The sequence below is a fragment of the Strix aluco genome, chromosome 1 (assembly GCF_031877795.1).
Source record: "Strix aluco isolate bStrAlu1 chromosome 1, bStrAlu1.hap1, whole genome shotgun sequence".
Taxonomy (NCBI): domain Eukaryota; kingdom Metazoa; phylum Chordata; class Aves; order Strigiformes; family Strigidae; genus Strix; species Strix aluco.
In genome coordinates, this window is record NC_133931.1 from 101,164,893 (window position 1) to 101,187,696 (window position 22,804).

A 22,804-nucleotide genomic window follows, 5' to 3' on the forward strand; every position below is an offset into this window, starting at 1 on the left:
TTTACAGATTGGTGATATTATTACTAACTCCTTATATGTTGTAGAGAAACCTGAAAGTTAAAACTTCTGCATTTAACATGTGGCTGAAGTCCAGGGAGAGAGTTTTAACACTGAGGGCCTTTTTCATTAATCTGTTCTACAAAGAAAGTTTGGGAGCCCCAGGAACATAGAGCAGGAATCTGCCTCCATTTCCTGTACAGACCTGTGGGTGATCACTCATCAGAAACAGGACTGAGAAAAAGGTTAGAGATCATTACAGAACCTTTATCGGTAAGCACCTAGCTCACTTTGCGTAGGACATGCAAAATAACCTTTAAAAACTTTTCATTACTCTCATGATAGATCATTATCTTAAAGCCACTGGTCAGTAGCATACTGCAGTGAGGTCTTTCTCCTGACATTCCTGATAACTGGGGTGGGAGGTAAAACTGTGAAATTGTGGTGAAATGTTGTATGTGGTTTACTATGCTCAGATAGTTCCTGCTGATGATTATATGCTGCAAACTTAGTACTGTGTAGTATTAGAGCCTGCTTATTCTTCAAAAATAGAATATTCCTTCTATGTGTATGTACAGGTAAAGAGGTGCTATAAAGATGGTGGTATTGGTCTGTGAGAATTAAAGTTTATGGGAAATTTGGATGAAAAAAAAGGAAATAAAGCTTTGGGACTAAAGTAGTTGTCATGTGCATATTCAAGCCACATTGGACTGTATTTGTTAGAAATGTTTATAATTAAGACATAGGAGCTAATGTTTGTTGCTTGAATCCTTTAAATTGTTCTGACCTTTCAGATATGCATGTGACCTAAAACTTTCATGAGCCCATGCATTTGTTGTTATCCCTACGAAATGCCTGGTGCTGTATTAAACTTATAGAATATTATCTATTGTGAAAACTAGTAGAATAATATCTTGGTTGTTTTAGGAAACATTCTTAGGCAAGCTAATATGCTTAGAGAGATTACTCTTTCAGCTCTGATAGAAGTTACAATTTTTAGTTCTTTAAATAATACATTTTGAACTGGATTTAGATGACTAAACTGCTATTAATTCCTCAGAGCTACTTCTAGGGCTTGTCTCTTTCTCTTCCTTCTCTCAGCACCCTCCCTGCAAATGTTTCCCAACCATACACATCAAAAAGCATAAACCAGAATGGAAGCAAGTGTGCTGCATAAATTGTTAGTGACAAGCAGATGTAGCTGTTCTGATCAGTCCCACTTCACAGTGGGAGTGCACTAAAGCCATCTTACACTGCTTGATGCACTTTGGAGCTTCCTGCTTTCTAATAGCATCTTCTCCCTTCCCATGCTTAAGCATCGGTGGCAACAACTGAGTGGAGAATTTTTCCAGCAGTGTACAGGCAAAAGCAAAGTGCAGTTGTTGTTCAAGTGACCTGGGAATTTCAGTTTTGTTTTGTTTTTGATAATGCGATTAAAATGCGTGAGTAGACAGGCAAAGACAAAATCATATTTCTTCTCTTCAGAAGTAGGATTAGTTTCTTAAATAATCATCATACACTTTTGAATCTATACATGTAACCACAGACTCAAATGTGGGCTGTATGGTGAGGACTCAAGAAACATGAAACAAGTCTCATGAGTTGCTCTTGGTTGTGAATAAGACAAATGTGACCAGGAGATTGAGGGAAGGCATTTATACCTCTTTACTTGGTGGGACTTCACCTGGATGACTGGGTTTTGGGTGTAGTGCAGGCAGCTGAGAGATGCAAGGAGGCTGGAGCAGGTCTGTTGGAGAACTACTAAAATGGTCAGGCTGTCATGCGTCCAGCACGTCAGAGGATAGTGGATAATCTGATAGTAGTCTGTAATTACTTGAAAGGCAACTGTAAAAATTATGGAACCAAGCTTTTCTTGCTTGGACTAGAACACATAACAAGTGATGGCAAGTTTTCCGGCCTTGGCTGTGTAACAATGTCAGTAGTCCACTTGTGAACAGGAGGTTAGGCTAGATGACCTCTAGAAATCCTTTCCAACCTACGTTTCCCTGATTCTATAAAAACGAGGTTAAACAGAGAGCGTAAGAGATGGCATACTGTACAGTTCGCTTCTATTGCTATTCAGATACTATGATCATGAATTGGAATGAAATAAAACAGTTCTCATCTCTTTAGATTATGAGAGTTTACTGGGCTTTTCTGGAAGAGTTTAATGAATCAAAATAAGCAAACAAAAAAGAGTAAAAGGTTAATAAAAATGCGATACAGTGCAATTTGGACAGAATGAATGTTCTAGTATGTAGTAGCTAAACCTCCTTTTTTATTTCTGCTCTGTTCTTTGTTGCTTGTTTCTGTTTCATCATGCCATGCTATAGTCCTTATCTATTGTAGATTTCCTGACGAAAACTAGGCACAGTGTGACTGCTCATATAGTGTTTCCATAAGGGAAGAAGTACATGCAGCTTATTGTTTTGAAAAACTACTTCACTGAATTTTGTTCCCCCTTCTTTGTTGGATAGCTTCTGACAGTCTTCTGTGCACATATGATGAAAACTATATTTAGTGGCTCTCAAAGACTTTTGTTTTTTTCTTTCATGTACTAGTTGTAGCTACCTGATTTTGAGTAACAACCAACCTTAATGGTCAGAATTTTGGCTGCCTTTCAGATCTGTGGCTTTTCTTCCTCAGCTGCCCTGACAGTGTCCAAGAGAAAATGAGTTGGTTCTTAGCTCCTTTGTTATCCTTGACTTCTTATCAGAATATACCATGTCAGACACGGCACAGAAACCTTCAGGGGTTTTGTTCTGATGACTCAGTAGAACAATACTGTTGGTACCACATATTCCTTTGTGTGTTTAGTCCATGTAAATTCTACACCCTGTTTTTGGATCTTCATTTTCCTTACCCGATGGAAAAAATTTCCTGGTGTGTTATATTTACCAAAGAAAAAAAAAGGGGGGGGGGGAAAGAAGAAAAGTACTTATAATACCTTCTGGAACAGCAACCTCTCTTGATCCTTTTTTAATTTTATAGGTAGTCTGTTACCGAGAAGCATACTACACCTCTGGGGAAAATTGGATTATTTAATTCTCATCCAACGTTAATTTCATTTTTTAGCCACTGTATCAACAAGGTTTTATATTACCACCATTGGCCATGCATGCATATAACTTGAAGCCTGCTGGGACTTTGAACCTGAGAGGAAGTGTAGTATTTCAGAAATTAATTAGAATAATAGTATGCCTTAAACTGCACTTCTTTTATGTTTAAAGAGATCAATAGAACTAAGAGTGGGAAGATTGGGAAGGTGAAGTAGAATAAATGGTCAGTTAACAAAACATAAAAGAGGGATATGACACAAAAATTACAATAGACTATTACAGTTTCTACAGGAATATATGTAGAAACAACAGAGCAATAGAGTAAGAGTCAAGTGGATTATATAAAAGTTCACTGTAATGAGTTGGATTTCCATTTTTTTAATCTCTCAGAAGTTTAATCTCCCTTTCCACGTGAATTTACCGGAGATTTCCTTTCACTGGTTCAGAGACAGGTTTATCTGATAAAACAGTCCATCTATATATGCAAAAATAAATTCACAATAGGATTGAATTTTCAAGTTTGAAGGGGGAGAATGAAGTCTAAGTAGTAGAAAGTACTAGTATGAACTAGAAGTCTGTTTTGTAGACTTCTAGTAGAAAGAATGCAAAAATGCTTGCACTTAAAGGAGGAAGGTAGTGGTAGAAGGTACAGAGAAAGTACAAAATTGCTGCTGTAGGTTTGGAGCTATTTCTGCCTCTTGAAAACTCACCACTGCGATTTCCTTAGATCCTGGCTGAAGAAAGGCTAGCATGAAACTGGAGGTGTAGAAAGACAGTGAAATATTTTAGAACCTTACTACAACCTGTCATGTACATACTAAAGGATATAAAGGTTCAAGGATATGCAGAAACTGGTAATAGTTTTTAAAAGGTAATTCCAGCTTTTGCCACCTGCAGCACATTCCTGGCAGTGTGGCTATGAGCAGCCTCTGCTTTTTCAAGGCTGGGTTGGCAGAACTTCAGTATATCTGGTACTCTGTGCCTTGAAGAAGTTCAGAGTTAGTTACTCATGCTGTCAACAGAGAGCTGAAGATCAGACGTAAAAGGAGGGGGGAAAAAAAGGCAGCCAGTGATGGGGATGGCCGAAGTTCTGTGAGGTTTGCTGGTACTTTCAGCTTCATGTATGTAGTTTAATGTACTAGTAATAGAAGAATTAATCATTTCTCCTTTCTTCAATCCCACAAATAGATAAAACAAACAAAATATTAATTATGGAAAACATTGTTGTCTTTGATATTATTTTTGTGATACACTTAAAGTTGCAGGTATTATCAGAAGATCAATCAACATGCCGAAAATTGTAAATCTGCATTGGCCACAAATGGAGACATATCCTAGTTTAGTCTGTTTAGGGTTGAGAGTTCAAGGAATAAGATGGGGTTTGTTTTCAGATTTTACTGAAGTATGTCAAAGGTTTTGAATGGAGAATCACTAATAAGGGGCCTACAACAGGAAGACAACCTTATCTAAGACAGTAATTAAGCATTTGCCTAATTGTGGTCTTAAGTAATTTAACTTAAGTCAGTAGGTAAGAATCTAAGGAGTTGTGAATATTTGAAGACTAGAGTATGTTTACCTTTTGTAGTTGTCTACATGCATTGATCAAGATAGCCTAGAAAAAAAAAAATCAGTTGTCAGTGATGATACATGTTGTTTCACTGTTTCCTGAGAAGAGTATAGGGATGCTGCCTGGTTGTGTACGGATAGGGTCAGGAAGGCCAAGGCACAGCTGGAGCTGAACTTGGCACGGAATGCAAAGAATAATAATAAGGACTTCTACAGGTATGTCAGCGAGAAAAGGAGGGTTGAAGAAGGCATACTCCCCCTGATGAACATGACTGGCAAACTGGTAACAATGGATGGAGAAGGCTGAGGTACTCAATAACTTTTTGCCTCAGTCTTCACTGGCGGCCTCTCTTCCCACACCTCTTGAGTGGATGGACTGCGAGACAGGGACTGGGAGAGCAAAGTCCCTCCCACTGTAAGAGACGATCAGGTTCGAGACCATCTGAGGAACCTGAACATACATAAGTATGGGACCTGATGAGATGCATCCAAGAGTCCTGAGGGAATTGGCTGATGTAGTTGTCAAACCACTCTCCATGATATAGTTGCAGTGGCTCTATCTATGCAATGGAGTTGGAATGGAGTATAATCTATGATTTCACTACAGATCTTGCATGAGTCTTCTACTGTATGCAGTACTTTTTTTCATGCCCCTGTTGTTTCTCACTTGTTTTTTGTTCCCCGCCTCTGCCACCACCACCATTACTTAGGAAATAGCTTGAATAATTCCTTTTTTTAAAAAAGAATTGCTCTAATTAAATTTCTATTCAAATGTATATCTTGCAAGTAGTTTTTAGAAAAGAGTGTATTTTAGAAAAGAGTGTAGAAAATGTTTCCTGAGTCAATTAAATGGAAAGTTCAAGGTAAGGTTCATGTAATTGAAAAATATAAAGGGTGTCTAAAAGGGAAGATGTATTTATTCATGCCACCTACTAGATTCCATGAGGTATTATTCTCATTACTATTCATGTTTTTGAAGGATAAAGGCTTTTCTAAATACAGTTGCTGTGTTAACTAGAATTCTGAAGAATAATTCTTGTATGCTTTTGTTAATATGAGGAGGGTTCATTAAACAATATTAAAAGGAGGTGACAATGTAGTACTGGAATTCATATTTTGAGAAGTGGTTTCTTGAAAATGAAGCAAAAATTTTTGTAATTTTCTTACAGTCTTTTTTCATTTATGGTGAGTTTCATGGACTGTACAGTGTATTATGGATGTAATGAATATTGACTATGATTGAAAATTTAGTTCTGACATTTCCACTTAATTGCATTTTAAAGCAAAAAAAATCTCAGTGTACAAAATTCTTTATTCTGTAGAGACCTGTACAACTTCAAAAGAGTTAAATGAAGGCAATGCTTATTATGAAGAATACTCAGTTTAACTTTTTTCCCCCTAGCCACAGTTATAGTCCCAGAAGATATGGCAAAATGTTAAAGCTGTGAAATAACATTAAAATGCCATTTAATGTGTCAAGGGACACTTTGTTTATTTTTTTTCCTCAGATAAAAAGACTTGAATAAAAGCTTTTTCTTCTGTAGCACTCACAGGTTTTCAAGTAGATGGAGACAGCTGTTGCTAGCAGCAGATTATACCAGATGCAGAGTTGCCTAGGGATGTGTGCTTTGTTTGCTGCAGACGGTCTTATTGTCTTGCCTTGAGGCATTAGGTTGAGTCTGTTAGACTATATAAGCAGTGATTTTGGTTTTTTAACCTTTGAGTGAGTGGAGTTTCACATGGTGCTATGTGACTTTTTTAGGTAATGCATGAAGTAGGATTTTTTTTTTTTTGTTTATTTGTTTTATTTGGGTATGTAGAAGTAGCTGACCTCTACTGAAGTTTTGCAAAACCCTTAAATATTTACCACTGAAAGAAAAGAAGGATTGCAGAATTCAGAGACAAGTTGCTAAGTTCCCTGCTTAAGAAATATACTAAATTAGCATTTCATCATAGTTCTTTAGCCACAGAAATATTATCAAGGAAGAGATGAAAGGATTCGCATTTATATAATACATGTTAGCGTGCAGGTAGAGGGCCAATGAGGCTCAGTGTGATGAATGTCTGAAGATTTCCTGAAAGTCCCACTAGAAGAAAAATGAATATTTTATATAGACTTGCTGCATTTATATTACATACAAGGTAACAGGTGTAATACATTTTCCAGTTATCTCACACTTGTCTGTGTATAGGATATTTAATTTTTTCCTTCAAAATACCTCATTTTAGTGCAGCAGCCAACACATGGTTTTTGGCAATGTGGCCTGTCATCTCCTTTAATATTACAGTTTGTGTGTTCTTGTGCGATTTCATTTGAACTATAATTTGTAAATAAATTTGTCCATATTATATGTATGAAGTGAAAATTGTGAGTAGAGGAACTGTGTGTGGTACCGGTCTGGGTTTTTTTTCCTCCATTAAATTTGCATTTGCTGGAGATCTCCAGATACTCAGTGTAGCATCCTTGTGCTTGTTGAACATTACTTTCTCTAATGCATTCAGCTTGGAGACAGCTCAAGCAAGCTGAAGATTATAAAATTGTCTAAGCAATTGTGGGTTTTGGATAGTATAATTTTTCTGAAAATTGTTATGACATGTCTTAGCCTGTTCCCACATAACAGTAAACACTTTATGAATCCATATATTACTGGAGAAAATGTGGATTTACAAGGTTCCAGTTTGACAGAAGTCTGCCAGGAGGTTGTGATACAGCATGCAACTGTGAAAGATAGTTCTTAGAGCAATACATAATATGTCAGACCTAGCAAATCTGCTAAAATTATTCAGTGCCTCTCTTCTTTGCTGTTTTGCACATTATAATGCAGTAGTCGCGTTGGGTTAATGTGTTAATGGATGATCTTCAAATTTTAATGAACTTAAGCAGGTTTTGCATCTCACTGTTTTGTATGCAGCCAATAGTTCTGTTCAGGGCTTCCTGTAGTTTCCAGATTCAGTGATGGCTTGATATTCAGTGTTGAATTCAAAGTAAGTCAAAATATTACTAACAAAATGAACAGTGTTAACCATTTAATCTTAGTGTTTTGGTTTCCTACTTGATGCTAAGGTAGCATCAAAGCTAAAGAATTATGTAAGTTAATATCCAGACAAATGTTTCTCTGCCAAAGGCAAGAAGTTAAAGCTTGAAAATGCTCAATATGATTTAAAGTAAACATTTACTTAAACATTTTTAAGTAAACATCAGAAGACTGATGTAACTGGTCTTTTCTGACTGGTACTACATAAATGCTTATGCTCTGAGCTAGTGGTTCCTATCTGCATAGGCTGTCCCTTGTATTCTGTGTCGCTTTTCTTGAATTGTGCTTTAATATCTCTGTCCCATCTTTCTTGACCAGATTCTCTGCTATCATTGTCACAAATGAAGGTTAACTGAACTTGAATAGTGCTTTCAGGTTGTATTTTTGTCCAGGATACACAGTGATAATGGTCTCTGTAGATACTTCCCAAACTGAGCCATGTTTGCTGTAGCCCGATAGCTTCGTGTAGGGTTCTTTTGGTGTGTTGGTTTGTTTGCTTTCTGAGGTTCAAACCTGTGTAAGTTGCTTCTGATTTGGGAATGTTTTCGTTGTGATTGCTTTTCTGTGTCACATGCACAGAAAACTTTGAAGTTGAAAATGATCAATTTTGGAAATATTAACACTCTGTCCTTCTTTAGGAAAGCCCAAGAAGGGAAGAAGAAAGTGGTTCTAGCAGGCTGTGTGCCACAAGCCCAACCTCGACAGGACTACCTGAAAGGCTTGAGTATTATAGGGGTATGTATCTTTCAATTAGAACCAAAGGTTTTCATAAATGTTTTCAGTAGGTCAATGTCAATATAAAGGCTTTGTTGCCTTTCTCGTGGAAAAAGCGTCAGAGAAGCTCGGTACCCGCCTCCATTAGTCTTTGTGCATTATACAGTACTTAAACCTTCTTTCATCCAGGGTGATTTGGTTTGGTTGTGGCATGAGGGGAGAAGGAAAGGGACACTGTTGGTGGAAATGAGTTCCAGTGCCCTTTGTAGCCTGAAAATATCCAGACTTCATCCAGAGTGCTGAAGATATCCATTACCATATTCTTTAAAATATCATAGTTTATTTGCTTTAAGACAAAAAAAAAAAATACACCCTTTCTTAAAATCAGTGGAAGAAGTGTAAAAGGCTAGAGAATATAAATTACATGGACAGAGCTGAGGGTTTGGTGGTTGGTATTTATTTCACACTATGAAGCAGAATGGCAAATAGAGATGAATATTTTATTTAAATTTGAGGCAGTCTGAAGAGTTAAATCCACCAGTGACAGTTGTTAATCAGTTACCAAACTTTACCTTGAAAAAGTAAACAAAGTATTTGACTTCGGTTAATAAAGTGCCTTTAGTATCCTTTGGGAAGTCCTACTGTGTAATTGAATCACTTTTGTAAAACACTCATGATAATCCAGGAGTCGAAGCACAAGCTAACAAAGATTCTTCATTGTTCAAACCTTTAGATTAAAACTGGATGAAATTGTAAAAGGTGTGTTTGAGTTGAAGCACTGTCGTTGGATTCAGTGTGTGAGAATTACAATGGAGTTGTCCTGAATTGTTAAGCCAGAGCAGATGACTGTGTGGCATCGTTTCTGTGTTAAAAATGTAAGGAGGTCAACATGTTTCCACTTCAGTGTCATGAATTCAGGTTGAAATTAAGATTTTATAGGAACAACAACAAAAATGTTCCCAAGCTTTCACTTTCATTAGATCATGCAGGATGCAGTTTTCAAAGTAATTTACAAGTAAAATAATAGTTTATTTGGAATTAGGGAGAAGATGATTTCATTAACTGATTTATTGGAATTCTTTATAAAGATGGACTTTGTGCTATTTGAATTTTTAGTTAATTACTGCTGTCACTCAAAATGTTTTCTCTTCTGATTTTTTTTTTTACAGCTGCCATTCTCAGCTTTGTTAATGCCTATAAATTAACTTAGTGCCCAGAAATTATATTCAGGGGCTGTAAAATGCCACACTATTCTGTATAGATGATATTGCATTAATAGTTACAGTTGAAAGTAAGAAACAAACTTTCCATTCCACTCTGCAGTCTTACTTTACACAAATATATGCAAGAGAACTGTGGTGCTCTGTCATCTCTAAGACTCCAACTAATTAAGTGCAACTTACTCTGTGCAGCAGGATAGGAAAAACAAAAAATAAATGTTGAATGGATTTCCTCTTGGCTCGGAGGCAACTTGGGTTATGTGATCTGTAATTGGTTGTTATAGTGAATATAATGATATCTATGCATATGAAGACAGAGGGGGGAAAAAAAAGTGAGTCACTATCCTTTGACCAAGACTGTAATTTGATGTTTCAGTTTTGGTGAATTTAACTTAGGAAACTTGGGGGATCTGAAGTGTGATTTTTTTTTTTTTCCTTTTTTTTTTTAATCATAATTTTTCTGTTTCCCTTTTTGTTAAACTTTCCTTTTTAGGTAACATGTAATTTCTGAAAATTACCTTCATCTTTATTTTGGCACCTAGAAATCAGTATTTAGTGAAAAATATTTGTAGTTTTGTATTTACTACAGAAACATTTCTGTTAGGAGTTGATTAGGCTCTTAATGCAGTGTTCCCAAGTACTTCTGAATTGGACCTGAAAATACTGAAATGCGATCTTTGCAGTAGGGACACCGTCTTCTGTCTGTCATTGCTGTGGTAGAATTTACTGTGCTTTAAGTAATAGATGCATCAGCTCAGAAAAGCTTTAAACTTTAGGCATAGCTAATAACAGAAGCAAAGCTAAGAGCAGATATTGACCATGTTTTCACTTTGTAATTAAGATTTTCTTCTCATCTTACAAAGAGTGTGTGTGAGGGGGTGACTAAAGGATAAGAGTTGTTATCTTGCTATTGCAAAATATTTTTGAAAAGCAGTTTTGACAGAATTGAGAAATAGAAAATGTTCTGTTGGCAGTAGGATATTGATTCTGCTTTCAATTTTAAGCATTAAGAATACACTTTTGGAAATCTTGCTTTACCACCAGGCTGGTCTCATCTTCAGCTTGTTTGAGAGATAGAGCTGATTTATTGTTGCTTATGTAAGCTCTGCTATTTACTTTTTTTTTTTTTTAAGAACAGTGTTGTCTGAGAATGTGGTTATTTACCAGCAATTGTAACTCCCTTGGGGCAGCTTTCTGAAGGCAGAGTGTGTCAGAGGGCTCTTCTGCTCATCTTGTTATGATGGAGGAGGAAGTTGCGATGTAACTAGCAGAGAAATTCTTATAACTCAGGGCTTATTTTGATCTGCATTTGAGAAATACAGGACTGAACTTCCACTGTTTGTTGTTTGCAACTTGATTTGGGTAGAGGGGAAGGAAGAGCAACTTCATATCCCTGTTATAATCTGTGATGCTACTGTGCTTTTGTGTTTCTTTAAAGTGATAGCCACTTTTTAAAAATAATGTGGGTTGGGGTGTTGCCATAGGCTGTATGTAAGGCAAACCATAACATAACATGGCAAGATACAAGAGGTGTTTTTTGGAAGGGGGAAGCTCTAGGTAGTAGTAAACTTGCCGAGTGTGAAAAGTACACAAAACAGATAATGATGCATTACACAGGTTCACAGCCATTTACACTCAGGTGATTTCTAAAGCTTACTCCTTTGTTTGGAGTACCTACTTCAAACTGAAGTGCACATATGGTATTGCAAGGAGAAATCAACTCTTGTAGTTAGACTTGTCCCTCACTTTTCATTGTAAATTGCTAAAAAGTGACTTTGTCTATGCTGATTGTTTTGAGGGAATTATAGGGGAAGGGAAGGGAGGGACAAAGGGTAAGGAAAGGTTTAGCAGACAGGTTGTGTTTTGGGACTCATGATTGGATGTAGTGTTTCCTTACTTTGTGAGTTGCATACAAGGGCATGCAAAACCCTTGTTCCCAGTGATGAGGTTGAACCATTGGAATGGGATGAGAAGTTTTGTTTCTTGTCTGGAGTTTTAAGGTATTTGATGTCTAAATGATGCTATGTTTTGGAACCCTGACCAGTTTGCTGAGGGTTCATAGCTCTTCAGATGCTTCACAATCCCTGTTTATCTGTAATTTGAAATCATCAGACTTACTGGATGAAAGCATGAGGCCTAATGCACATGTGTATCCTGTTAAAAGCATACAATATCTCTGCAGATGAGTGAATCTCTTTCTCTTCCTGAATGAGAATATCAACCCCTGTTCTTCGTCCTTCCCCATCTTTTGCAAAGTAACATCTAGCATCGAAGACCTGTTGTTTTCTGCCATACACCCATTTCCCAAGGGAAGAATTTCAGCCCATTCTTTCATCTGCACAAAATATATTAAGTGTTGCCAAGGGTGTAATCCCCCCTCTGCTGCTACGCTCCGAGTCGGAAGGTGCAGGTCCTGTGTGTGGTAGAGTTACTGCGGGCTCTTTGGCCAAGTTAAGCCTGAAGCCACTGCTTCCAGGAGAAACATATAGCCATGAAAACTTCTCTGTAGGGGCTCCCTGCATTCCCCTGACATCCAAATAACCCTTTTCTGTGGCTGTTCTACTCCATTAGGCAAGCTTTAGGTAATTTTTTTTAATACCCAGTTTGAAACTCTGGAGTGTGAGCAGTGGAGGTGCTGAACACTCCCAGTAGCAGCATGTAACACTAGGAGCACTGCTTTAAAATAGATGGTTCAGTATAAAAAAATGCTAAGTACGTTACAAAAAATAGGCACTTGACTTCTCAGGCTGTGTATCTATAATAGGTATACACTTTTAGATTTAATGTGCCTTAGGTCTCCATTTATAAAACCCTTTAGTGAGCAGAGCTTTAACAATGCCATTATGAAAGAAAATCAGTGTAACCTTACCAAGATGCAAATGCCTGTACGCCCCTACTGCTTTGATGTCCTAAATGAGGATGATCTGTTGTATGATATTTTTGATGCTTAGTTCATACAAGTTTCAGTGATGTTTGCAAAACAGGGATAACGATACTTCTCTACCTTGCAGTGTTTGTTAAGGTCAGACTGCATTAAAGATTGAAAGCCTCTCTGCCACCCTTAAACTGGAGCCTTGCATAAATGCAAATATCCAGTGATATTGCCTTCATGAAAGACAAATTTGATGGAATTTTATTCTGAATGATTTGAATTAGCAGAACTTCTTGGAAAATGTGCTGAAAGCCTGGGAACAGGTGCACACTGTTTTTCTGTAACTTATGGCCAAGAATGATTTCAGGCAAAATTCAGGCTCAGTCAGTATCTCTCAGCTGGTTGGCTTTGGCTTTTGAATTGCCATGCCGATATTCAGATATGACGTGTGAACCTGGAAAGTCAGGAAAGAATTGCAGTTAAGCACATGCTTTTAAACTGAAAATTGGATATGCAAATAGAAACTATTCATTTCCAGAGCAGTTTCTTACTGTCCTGTGAATCAAAAGGTATAGAAATTAATCTACTTAAGAATTATACTTCAGCTGTGTCAGTGTTTAGCAATGAAAATCAACTGTTTATGTGCTTTTCTGGGGTAGCCTTCTTCCCTTTAAAGTTTGTGTAGAGCTTGCTCTCAGAATACCTTTCTAAACCAGAATATTGCCCATTACTATGGTCAGTGTTGTCAGCAAAGGTTTTAAACACAGATGTTATCCCTCTGAAGCCAAAGTGGCTAGTCACATGCCTTTTGAAGTTATGTATTAAGGCTGGGATTTATGCTGCCTAAGTGCTGTAATTTGAGAGTCTGTTTTGCTCAGCTCCCTTTATGGTCAATGAAGATAATTATCTCTAAGATAAGTTAGATTTCTAGAAGATCTGAAGTGACTTCTTAAGCCCTGTATTTGCCTTTTACTAGCTTTGGAGAGGGGATAGGCTGGAGTAGGTTTTTAACATCCAACATCTGAGAGAGCTGCCTAAGCAAGGTGAGATGAAACTGAGAGTTGGTGAACTGGAATTAAAATCTTTTAAGATTAAGAATAGCAGGTTGTAATTACCTAAGATAATTTTATCTATGTAGTAACCAACCTGTTTCTTATCTGTGTGAATGGAAATCAAAGATGGGTAGGATTTTTCCTAGATGACAAAAAAAGATTGTTTTACTTAAAGCAGTTATGTATATATATGTATGTTCATAAGCAGCTGGGTGCTGATGGTGTTTGCTTCAGCAGTAGCCTCATGCTGTGCAAGCAAGCTACTTCCCCTTCCTGTATTGTGGGTACCCTGTCCTCCGTTTCTCTCAACCATTAGCTAAAGTTGGGTTTTTTTGTTTTGCAATGTTTTTTCAGTAAATGCTTCCAGTCTTCAATATTTCTGGCCTTTGTCCCTTCTTCACTGGCTTCAAGATGTTTTTATTTTTTTTGATAGTCACTTTCTGGTACTTGATGAGCTTACACGCTGCTTGTGTTACGTCTGAGAAATTTCTCTTTGGAAAAACTCAGTCACTGTGCCAAGGGAAGGGCAGTCGGGGGAGGCTCTGGGAGTAATTTCTTGAGAGAGTTGTCACTGTCCTGTCAACATCACAGAAGCTTTAACCTTCAGACCTTCTGTGGTAGAAAGACATTTCCTTCCGTCCTGAAAGGACGCAGGCTGTGGGGAGCAGCTGCATTTACTCTGGTGGAGGGACGCTGAGAGGGCTGGTTGTGACGAGGACCTAGCTGCCATTTTTAACCAGTGGTAACTGTGTCAGTAGCTGTGAGAGCTGAGACTCATCAGAGGGTGAAACCACAAACTCCTTGACCAAAAGACAGTCACTGGTGGCAAGTGTCAGAGATCTCAGATCTGGTTTGTTTTCATGTGCTGCTGATTCTACCAGGTTAATTCTGTTCTCCCAGCAGAAACAACAGTCAGCAGCCAGGTGATGTGGATCCCTTGTGACCACTTACAAGAAATGGCATGTCAGACACAGGAATTATTCTGTGATATTACAATTTGGAGGCAACAAAGAGTATGATGTACTCTACACTCACACATGTTGAGGTATCACTGCACTAAGAATCAAAAGATAATTTGAGGGAAACTGCTGATTTGAATGTCAAGATGCTTCCCAACTCCTACAGTGATTTTTCATCACCTAGTAAGCACTCTCTTCTGAGACAGAGAAAGTTCAAGTCATAATAAAAGGAGATATATTCTGAAGGAATTGAAATGCTCGCTTTGTAGGATTTAATTCACTTCAGATGGGATCAGGATAACCATTATCTAACAGGCGGTGGCGTAACTCCAGAAAGCACGAGCACTGTGACAGTTAGCAAAGGGCTGTGTACCTCTGATGTAAATATGCTTCTTGCAACTGACTCCATCTGAAATTATCTCTGGTCTGTATTAAGAGGAGAGAAAATGAATACCTCTTCTTTTATCATATAGACTGCCAGGAAGCCTTACAGCATCCCCACCTTTTTTGCAATACATAGTTGGGCCAGGTCATTTCCTAGCTTCTTCAGTGGTACAGCTTGAACCAAGCAGCTTTTCTGTGGTGCCTTAGATGCACATGTAGCAGACTCCATTAAAAGGCAGTCTGTGTCCTTAAGAAAATATTGGATGTTATGAATTGCTTGTTTTGACAACCACCCTCTGTTTTCTTATCATGGCCGCAGGCACAGCGAGAAGCTCGGAAAAGACCATTAAGACGTTGGATATCTTCACTAAGAAGAGCTGGTTGCTTTTATGAAGTTTAGCACTTTTTATGTGGCTTAGTTGTAAGAGACATCTGAAGAGCATCTCTCCTGTTTTGTGTTGGTCCTGTCACTTCAGAAAGAGATTGGTCCAAACATTTTTACCCACAAAATGCTTCTGTCTGTATTTCAGTGGATACATTAAACTGAAAATGTATTTATTTCACTGTAAATTTTGTATGAGGTTTTGTCTTCCCAGATGACAACTCAGGGTCTTTGCAGAGGTCTTGGTGCTTCCCTGAAGAAAATGTTAGAAAGTTTCTCTTACTTTCATGATAGGTTCATGGATGTACTTTTCTAGATAGCTTTCTATGGTCTGACTTCTACAGAGTACAAAATCTCAGGGTAAATGTGCAACCTGTCACTTAACAGCCTGTTAAAAGTATTCAGAGTTTATAGGAGCTCTCTTAGAGGTTGTTTTTTCCAGAGTCCATCTCCTGCAAAACAGTTTCAGGATGTTAATCCTGGTTCTGAGATGTCTTGGATCATGTTTGAGAGCTTGGAGGAATTTGCGTGACCATCCTCAACATGCATGGCTGCACTCACAGATCACCTGGTGTGAGACTGCAGACACAGCACGTTACAAGCATGTCTTTGGGCTGTTTACGCCTAGCAGTGATCTGTTGAATGTGATTGTGACAGTACAAAGGGAACTGGGGAACTTTCTCCGATGACAAATGGACCAGTGTGTGCATTGCTGTATGCCTCTCGCTAATTACTGGTGCTTAGTAGGAGAGCTCAGGACTTCTGTCTCAGTGGAGTGCTGGGGCATCCTGAGAAGCGCATCGTTCAAAATGTGGCTGGCTCGCAACTGTGTGTTCAGGAGTGACCTGCAGCTTCAGCCCCAGCATGGATTGCCTCATGTCTTCCTTGTGTGTGTGTAAGGGTTGCATACGTGTGATTGCTGAGCTGTACTTAGGCCTAGCTCTGATCCCACCAGGAAGGCTCAAAGATTTTTCCTGGTCTTTGTTTCAATTCAGCAGGCTTCATGCTTTGATACAAGTCTTTTCCTTTTCCTTGCTTTTGACCAGCTGGTTTCCTGCTTTGGCTACTCCTTCATTCCATGGGCCTTGCCTGTGACCTTATCCTATATCCATCTCAACCCAGATTTCTGCATCAGCCCTGATTTGTCGTGGTTGGTTGTTTGTTTTTTTTGTGGGGTTTTTTTTTGTGTAGTCCTGCTCAGCTGCCTGCTCCAGTCTGCCATTAGCTTTTGTTTTATCCAAGTCCTAATGGAGAACCATTCATAATGGACAAAAAGTCCACCGTGTACACGCTTACACTAGAAACAAGATCTCACAAGATCCATGGAGCCAAGTGTGGTGCACTAACTACATCCAGCAGTAATGTACCGACTGTCAGTCCTGAAGGTCTGGTTTATTGAGACTCATTGCAAAGAAATGTTGAGGAAGGGTGTCTTTTCCCTTCATACACCACTAAGAACTTTTAAATCTCTGAGCTTCATGGCATTTCTGATGCCTGCTGGAGATACTGGGTTTCTGCTCAAGAAGGTTTACAGATGCCTTTGATACCACTCCAGAACAGAATTATCTGTAAGTTTAGTGAGATGTGGAGAAAAGAATCCTGCAGGCCTTTGTATACCCAAAAAAACTTCATAACCATGACTTTGTGATTTTTTTTTTTTCCTCCCCCCCACCTTCTTTTTCAAACAAGAATCATCTAAACCTTCTCACTCTAGATTCATCTTAGTTTTACTAAAATACTTTTATTTTCATAAATGCAGATTGGAAGCATTCAATATTTTTTTTCTTGAGCACTTGGCGCTTTAGCCAAGCAATTTCCAATAATTTCAAATGAAAAATACTTAATGTGGGAAATAACACATAAGGCAGAATAAATATCCATTTCTAGTCACAGATCTCATCTCTCAGACTTACAATTTTAATTACTTATATGAACTGTTTTCTTAACAGACATTCGGAATAATTTAATTTATCCAATAAAACGAAAATACAATGTAGTGGCTGTTTTTTCCCCAGTGTCTTGATCTAACAGGGGGTTTGGAGCCATGCAAAATTTCCCCAGATGTACTATACAGAAAGTCGTCATAGGTGGTTCAGGTTATGAACCAACCAGGTTTCTCTTGCTTTAAAATGATTGTGAACTTAAACACTTCAGTATTGAGATATGTAGCAGTAATATTTTAGGCAATGTATTTGGCACAGACAGTGTTCTCTGTACTGTAAATGTGTAAATTGTAAATATGTACACTTCTGTTTTCAATTTGCATTTTTTAATTTATTTTTTGAAAAATAAGTAGAAAGTCTATATGTAAGTATCTTAGGTTGTAATTTTTTAACTTATATCTAAAAGGGGTATGTATACAAGTATGTAAATACCTGTGTTCCACACAACTGCTTCTGTGTGCTTTCAAGTAGATTGCTAAATATTGACGTATGTCTGTAATATGAATGCTTGTAATCCAGAAAAGTATGTAAATATATATCTTTTAATGAGTTCATTAGAATGCCAATATTAGTGATACTTTAATTTCTAGACTTCATTAATATACTGTATTCAGAAATCTGAAATGGCAGAGATTTGTGTATTTCAAAAGGTTTAAAAAAAAATGAATTCGTTTTACATAGACTTTATCCAACACCCAGACAAGGAAAGGAACAGACTCCCGCTCACTTTAGATGGGAACTCTAAATCAGACACCAACTAACAGATGAGCTTTTGTTTTAGCTGCTATTAGACTGATTGGAAAATGAATGTGAAATAGAGATGATTGTGCCGACATGGGTTTACAGGAAATGACAGACTCAGTGGTTTAAGGGCACAGAGAGTTAATGGCTTCGATGCAAGGGATCCATGTTCCAGGCTCCTTGTTGCAGACCAGGTCCTGCTCTTGAAGCCTCTGCAACTTTTGCTTTTTTGCTTGTTTTTGAAACAAAGCAGAAAAGAAACTCCAAGGAAATGACTGCGGAAATCATACTAAATCTAGTTCATATAATGTACAGCTTAGAGAAGCAGTATTTAAAAAGGAATATTGTGCAAAAACTTTAAATTAATTTAAATGTGCAAAGATACGCTTTCCTGCATTGTATGTAAACATCTATGTGCATATATAGTAGACATTACATATAATAGGCAGTTTGGATGAAAGTTGTAGGAAGAACCTCAACTTCAAGAATTTCTGAGGGTTTCATTTTGCAATGCTAATGCTGATTCCTTCTACTTAATATATCAAAATCTCTATAGTATATTGGCCTTTAACTTTAACTAAAGAATAATGTATCTAATAAGAAATAATTGAGTGAGCTATCACATTATGGGTGAATTTTGGCAAGTGTAACACTAAAATACGAATTTGTTGTAATGGTCACTAACTATTATTCTGTCTTGTGAAAGGCATGGGACTTTTCCTTCCATTTCCAAACACTGCCTGCAGTAAGTCCAGAACAATGTCTTGCTCCCTTAAACTTGACCACAGTATTTTTAATTTCTTGCCATATTCCAGTGTCTTTCCCCTGCAATGCTTCCTTAATTTTCTTCCCTATAGTCTGCCCTCACAATATCCTCAGCTTACGTTCCCTACCATCTACTATTTTGGAGTTGAGGCTGGGGAGAGAGAGCACTGAGGGGCTGTTTGAGCAACCCAGGTGTTGACTGCCTGGGTAACCACTGCCTTTCACAGACCATAAACAGCAGTTAAGGCCTGAACTCTTTTCTAGCATCCCTCTTTTCTAGCCAGCTTGTGATTTTTGCCAAACTTGCAGGAACTTGTTATTTTGAGGACAAAATTTGGTTTGAGTTAGGTGGTGAGTTTTAAAGTTACTTTTGGCAGCTGAATCAAAATGCACAGAAAAAATATGACTAAAACATAGCCCTCAACTCTTTATTCCCCCTTAATCTAGATGAAAACACTTTTGAAATAAGAGTTTATATAAAGTATGTCCAGTTGTTGTCTACTTAGATGTTGATTTCTGACTTTTTTTAGGTTCAGCAGATAGATCGTGTAGTAGAAGTTGTGGAGGAAACTATTAAAGGTAAGCATCACACCTGAAATAATTGCAGCTAGTCTGAAAGATGTAAGCCTTAGCTAGCAGAAGTGCTGCTGTTATGTTCTTTATCAGCCTAATGCTTGCTTTCTCCTCTAGCTAAATGTTTGGGCAGTGTATACTTTGCTGTATACACTTTGTGTAAGTGATAATTTCAGAGATCTTTTCTGGCAGGAGCTCTGTGGCCTGTTGGATTCATAGGTAAATGATCCAGGGGAAGACTTCAAGAAATCATTTAAGTTGCATCAATGTAGGTGGGTGTAGAGTATTGTTTAAAGTTTCTCACTGTCTTAATTCAGTGCTCTATCTACTTCCTTATGTTTAGTCCTCTTGTGTTTTCTTCTTTTCAGATGTCTTAGCTTAATTCCCTGAACTTTCCTTAGCAGGACAGATAAATTATCTGCTGGTTTAATGTTCTTTTGTAACTGTGTTCCCTGTTCTCTCTATGTTCATGTCTGTGTACACTCAGTACTTTGCAGTGAAGGAGGGAAAAGACAGTATTGTTTCTGCAGCCTGACTAGTAAACATTTGCTATGAAATAAATATATTTGTCTGGGTCTTTCTGGGTTACCCAAGTTTGTCTCCATTACTTATCAGGCCATAAAAATTACTGTTCCATGAAGCTTTAAATTACAAGGTTTAGTTTAATTTAGTTAATTTCAATATAAACAAGTGTCTAGTCTACAAGATGTTGCCTGTAACTTTAATGCTGGGATATGTTTTTGAAGTACAGGATGAAAATGTAGAAACAATGCAAAATTTTTAAATTAAAAAAAAAAGCTTCTATCAAGACATTGTGTAGTGTGGTTTAAGGCTTCTAGAGTTTGTGGTTTGAAGGCCTTAAGATTTCTGGTTGCTTTGAATGCTTTCAAAAATGAAACCTGTATTCTTATATAGTCCCAACCAAAACTTTTCCCAGTTTGTCCTTACCTTATAGCATCTATTTAGTATGACCTACTGTACCATACAAAGAAATGTATTCAGTGTATTCGTATTTGTTATCAAATAAGCCAAACTGTTTTTCCAGAAACATCATGGTGCTCATGACAATGTATTGGAAATGGGATGCTTCGTGATTTTTACAACAGCACAGTATTATAGATCCCTATCTGATTTTCCTGAATTTTATTTATTCTTAAAGGAGTAAGATGATAACCTGGGTCAGCATGCCCTCCCTTTACAAAAAGAGGCTTTGTAATATTTATACTGACTCCAGACATGACTGCTTTTTGATAACATAGTTACTTAGGTTACTGTGACTGAATATTATATGACTAGAAAGAAGACAAACAATATAGTAGCAGTTACTAGAATCATGCTTTTCACTGAATTCATTTTAAGATTGCATTTTGCATATTGATATAATTCTGGAAAATAATGTTCATAGACATGTTAAGAAACATTTAAACTTTAAAAAGTATGAATTTTGGGAAAGATTTTGGTTCCTTTCTAACTTACTAGAAGTGCTTTGAATACAAAGGAGTAAGTGGGCTGCTGAATTCTGTACGTAGTGCCAATTCCTTCAGGGATTTCTCAAAAGATAATGGAGCATAGGATTTCTGAAGTTTTATTGTGGAAAAAATGAACAAAGTGGCTCCCCAATGCGAGAGAGACATGGACATACTGGAGAGAGTCCAACGAAGGGCCACAAAGATGGTTAAGAGACTAAGACCAGACCATCTGTCCTCAGAGAACCTGAGAGAGCTGGGGGGCTGTTCAGCATGGAGAAAAGAAGGCTCAGGGGATCTCATCAATGTATATAAATACCTGAAGGGAGAGTGCAAAGAGGACAGAGCCAGGCTCTTTTCAGTAGTGCCCAGTGACAGGACCAGAGGCAACAGGCACAGACTGACACACACAGGAGGTCCCCTCTGAGCATCAGGGAACACTTTTTTTTACTGGAAGGGTGACTGAGCACTGACACAGGTTGCCCAGATAGTTGGTGGAGTCTCCATCCCTGGAGATACTCAGAAGATGTATGGCCACGATCCTGGGCAGCTGGCTCTAGATGGCCCTGCTTGAGCAGGGGCTTGAACCCAATGACCTCCAGAGTTCCCTTCTAACTATAACCCTTCTGTGAAAATAGACTTTAAATTGAAAAGAAAATAAAAAAATTGACTGGGGTCATAGCATATGATAACAGCTTACCTTTGCAAAAACCAACCATAGAAATAGGAGGCTTTACTTATATTTTTTTCATTTAAATTTGTTTAAAGATAATGCATTAATGTATGTATTTGGGAGTCATCTTCCACTAATGGAGGATAATGTGAAGCTCTTTCTCACTGTGTTTTATGAAAGACTCTAACCATGAACTTCCATTATCCACGTGAAGTAAAATACTGTAGATAATAGGACTGTTGGTTAAGAATATTTTATATTGTAAAGTAGATACATGATAGATGCTTAAATTCATGTATGTAAAACTAAATGAAATGTAACCCTCTGTCTTCATAAGTCTATACCATTAGTAACAACTTCTGAAGCCGCAAATGGGTTCTGAAGATGGAGGTGGTGTGGGATAGGATTAAGTACAAATTCTGAACTCAGAGCCAGCTTAGATTAGTAAATTTTAAGTTGCATATCTGCATAGTTGTATGACGCAATTTTCTTCACCTCTTTTAAAAAAAGAAAATCAAAAGGTTGCACTCTCGTAGTGTGGCTATGTATATATTGAAAGTTTAAAAAATGTTATATATTGAAAGTTTAAAAAAATGTTTCAACTTAATATTTAAATTGAGTAAGTCTAAACTGTACTGTCGGCACTCTGTAGGGCAGCTGTCTCTGTAGATTGGTTGGCCTAACAGTTGTCTGGATTTTCTGTCCACATTACAAGGTGGTTATCCTAGTTGCCTGTTTCCAGTCTAAAAGTCTAGCTTTCCTTGGGTTCCCCTTTCTTAAGGGGTAAATTAGATTTTTCTTCGTTGCTTGAATTTTGCAGTGCACAGTTTACAAAAAGGGAAACTTTGTAAAAATAATTTGCCTTCTCTGCCCCCCCCCTTTTTTTTCCTAATAGTTTTCTTTCTAGTTTTCCAAGAAAATGGCTTCCCTGTTGGATTTGTTTGAAAGCTTACTGTATTCCCAAAGAAAATTACTTTCTTGGAATTATTTAGAACTCTTTGTACAAAATATGGAGGGGTTTCTTCTAGATTTGTTTCTCAGTCTTAAGAGCATTGTCAGGAAACCCTCTTCAGATCAGTGTCATTCTGCTGGTTCAAGAGATGGTTTCAAGAAGTAGATCTTTAAGGTGATCTTTACCTCATTTGTTTGAAAACAGCGTAATTGCCAGTTCCCAATGCTCCATTGAGATAATTCTCATAAACACTTTATATGTGACTTAATCTTTTTATCCTCCTTTATCACAAAATGGAAAAGAAGGATGTTCATGTTTATCATTGCCCTAACAGTCAAAAGAGAGAGAGAATATTTAAGAGACCCTATGATTTCTCTTTTTTATATCACCCTTTTATCACAAGTCTCATGGAACTTTGAAATTTCCGAACTATCAGGTAAACTGTCATTTA

General features: G+C 37.6%; 1 protein-coding gene across 4 annotated transcripts in view; it reads left to right on the forward strand.

The window, feature by feature from the left end:
• Positions 1-22,804, forward strand: part of CDKAL1 (CDKAL1 threonylcarbamoyladenosine tRNA methylthiotransferase) — a 421,071-nt gene that overhangs the window by 118,614 nt on the left and 279,653 nt on the right. For all 4 annotated transcript variants that reach the window (XM_074829387.1, XM_074829378.1, XM_074829370.1 and 1 more), the window contains 2 exons: positions 8,296-8,392; positions 19,220-19,268. In XM_074829387.1, the coding sequence (XP_074685488.1) occupies positions 8,296-8,392; positions 19,220-19,268 (146 nt within the window). The remainder of the gene's footprint in view (positions 1-8,295; positions 8,393-19,219; positions 19,269-22,804) is intronic.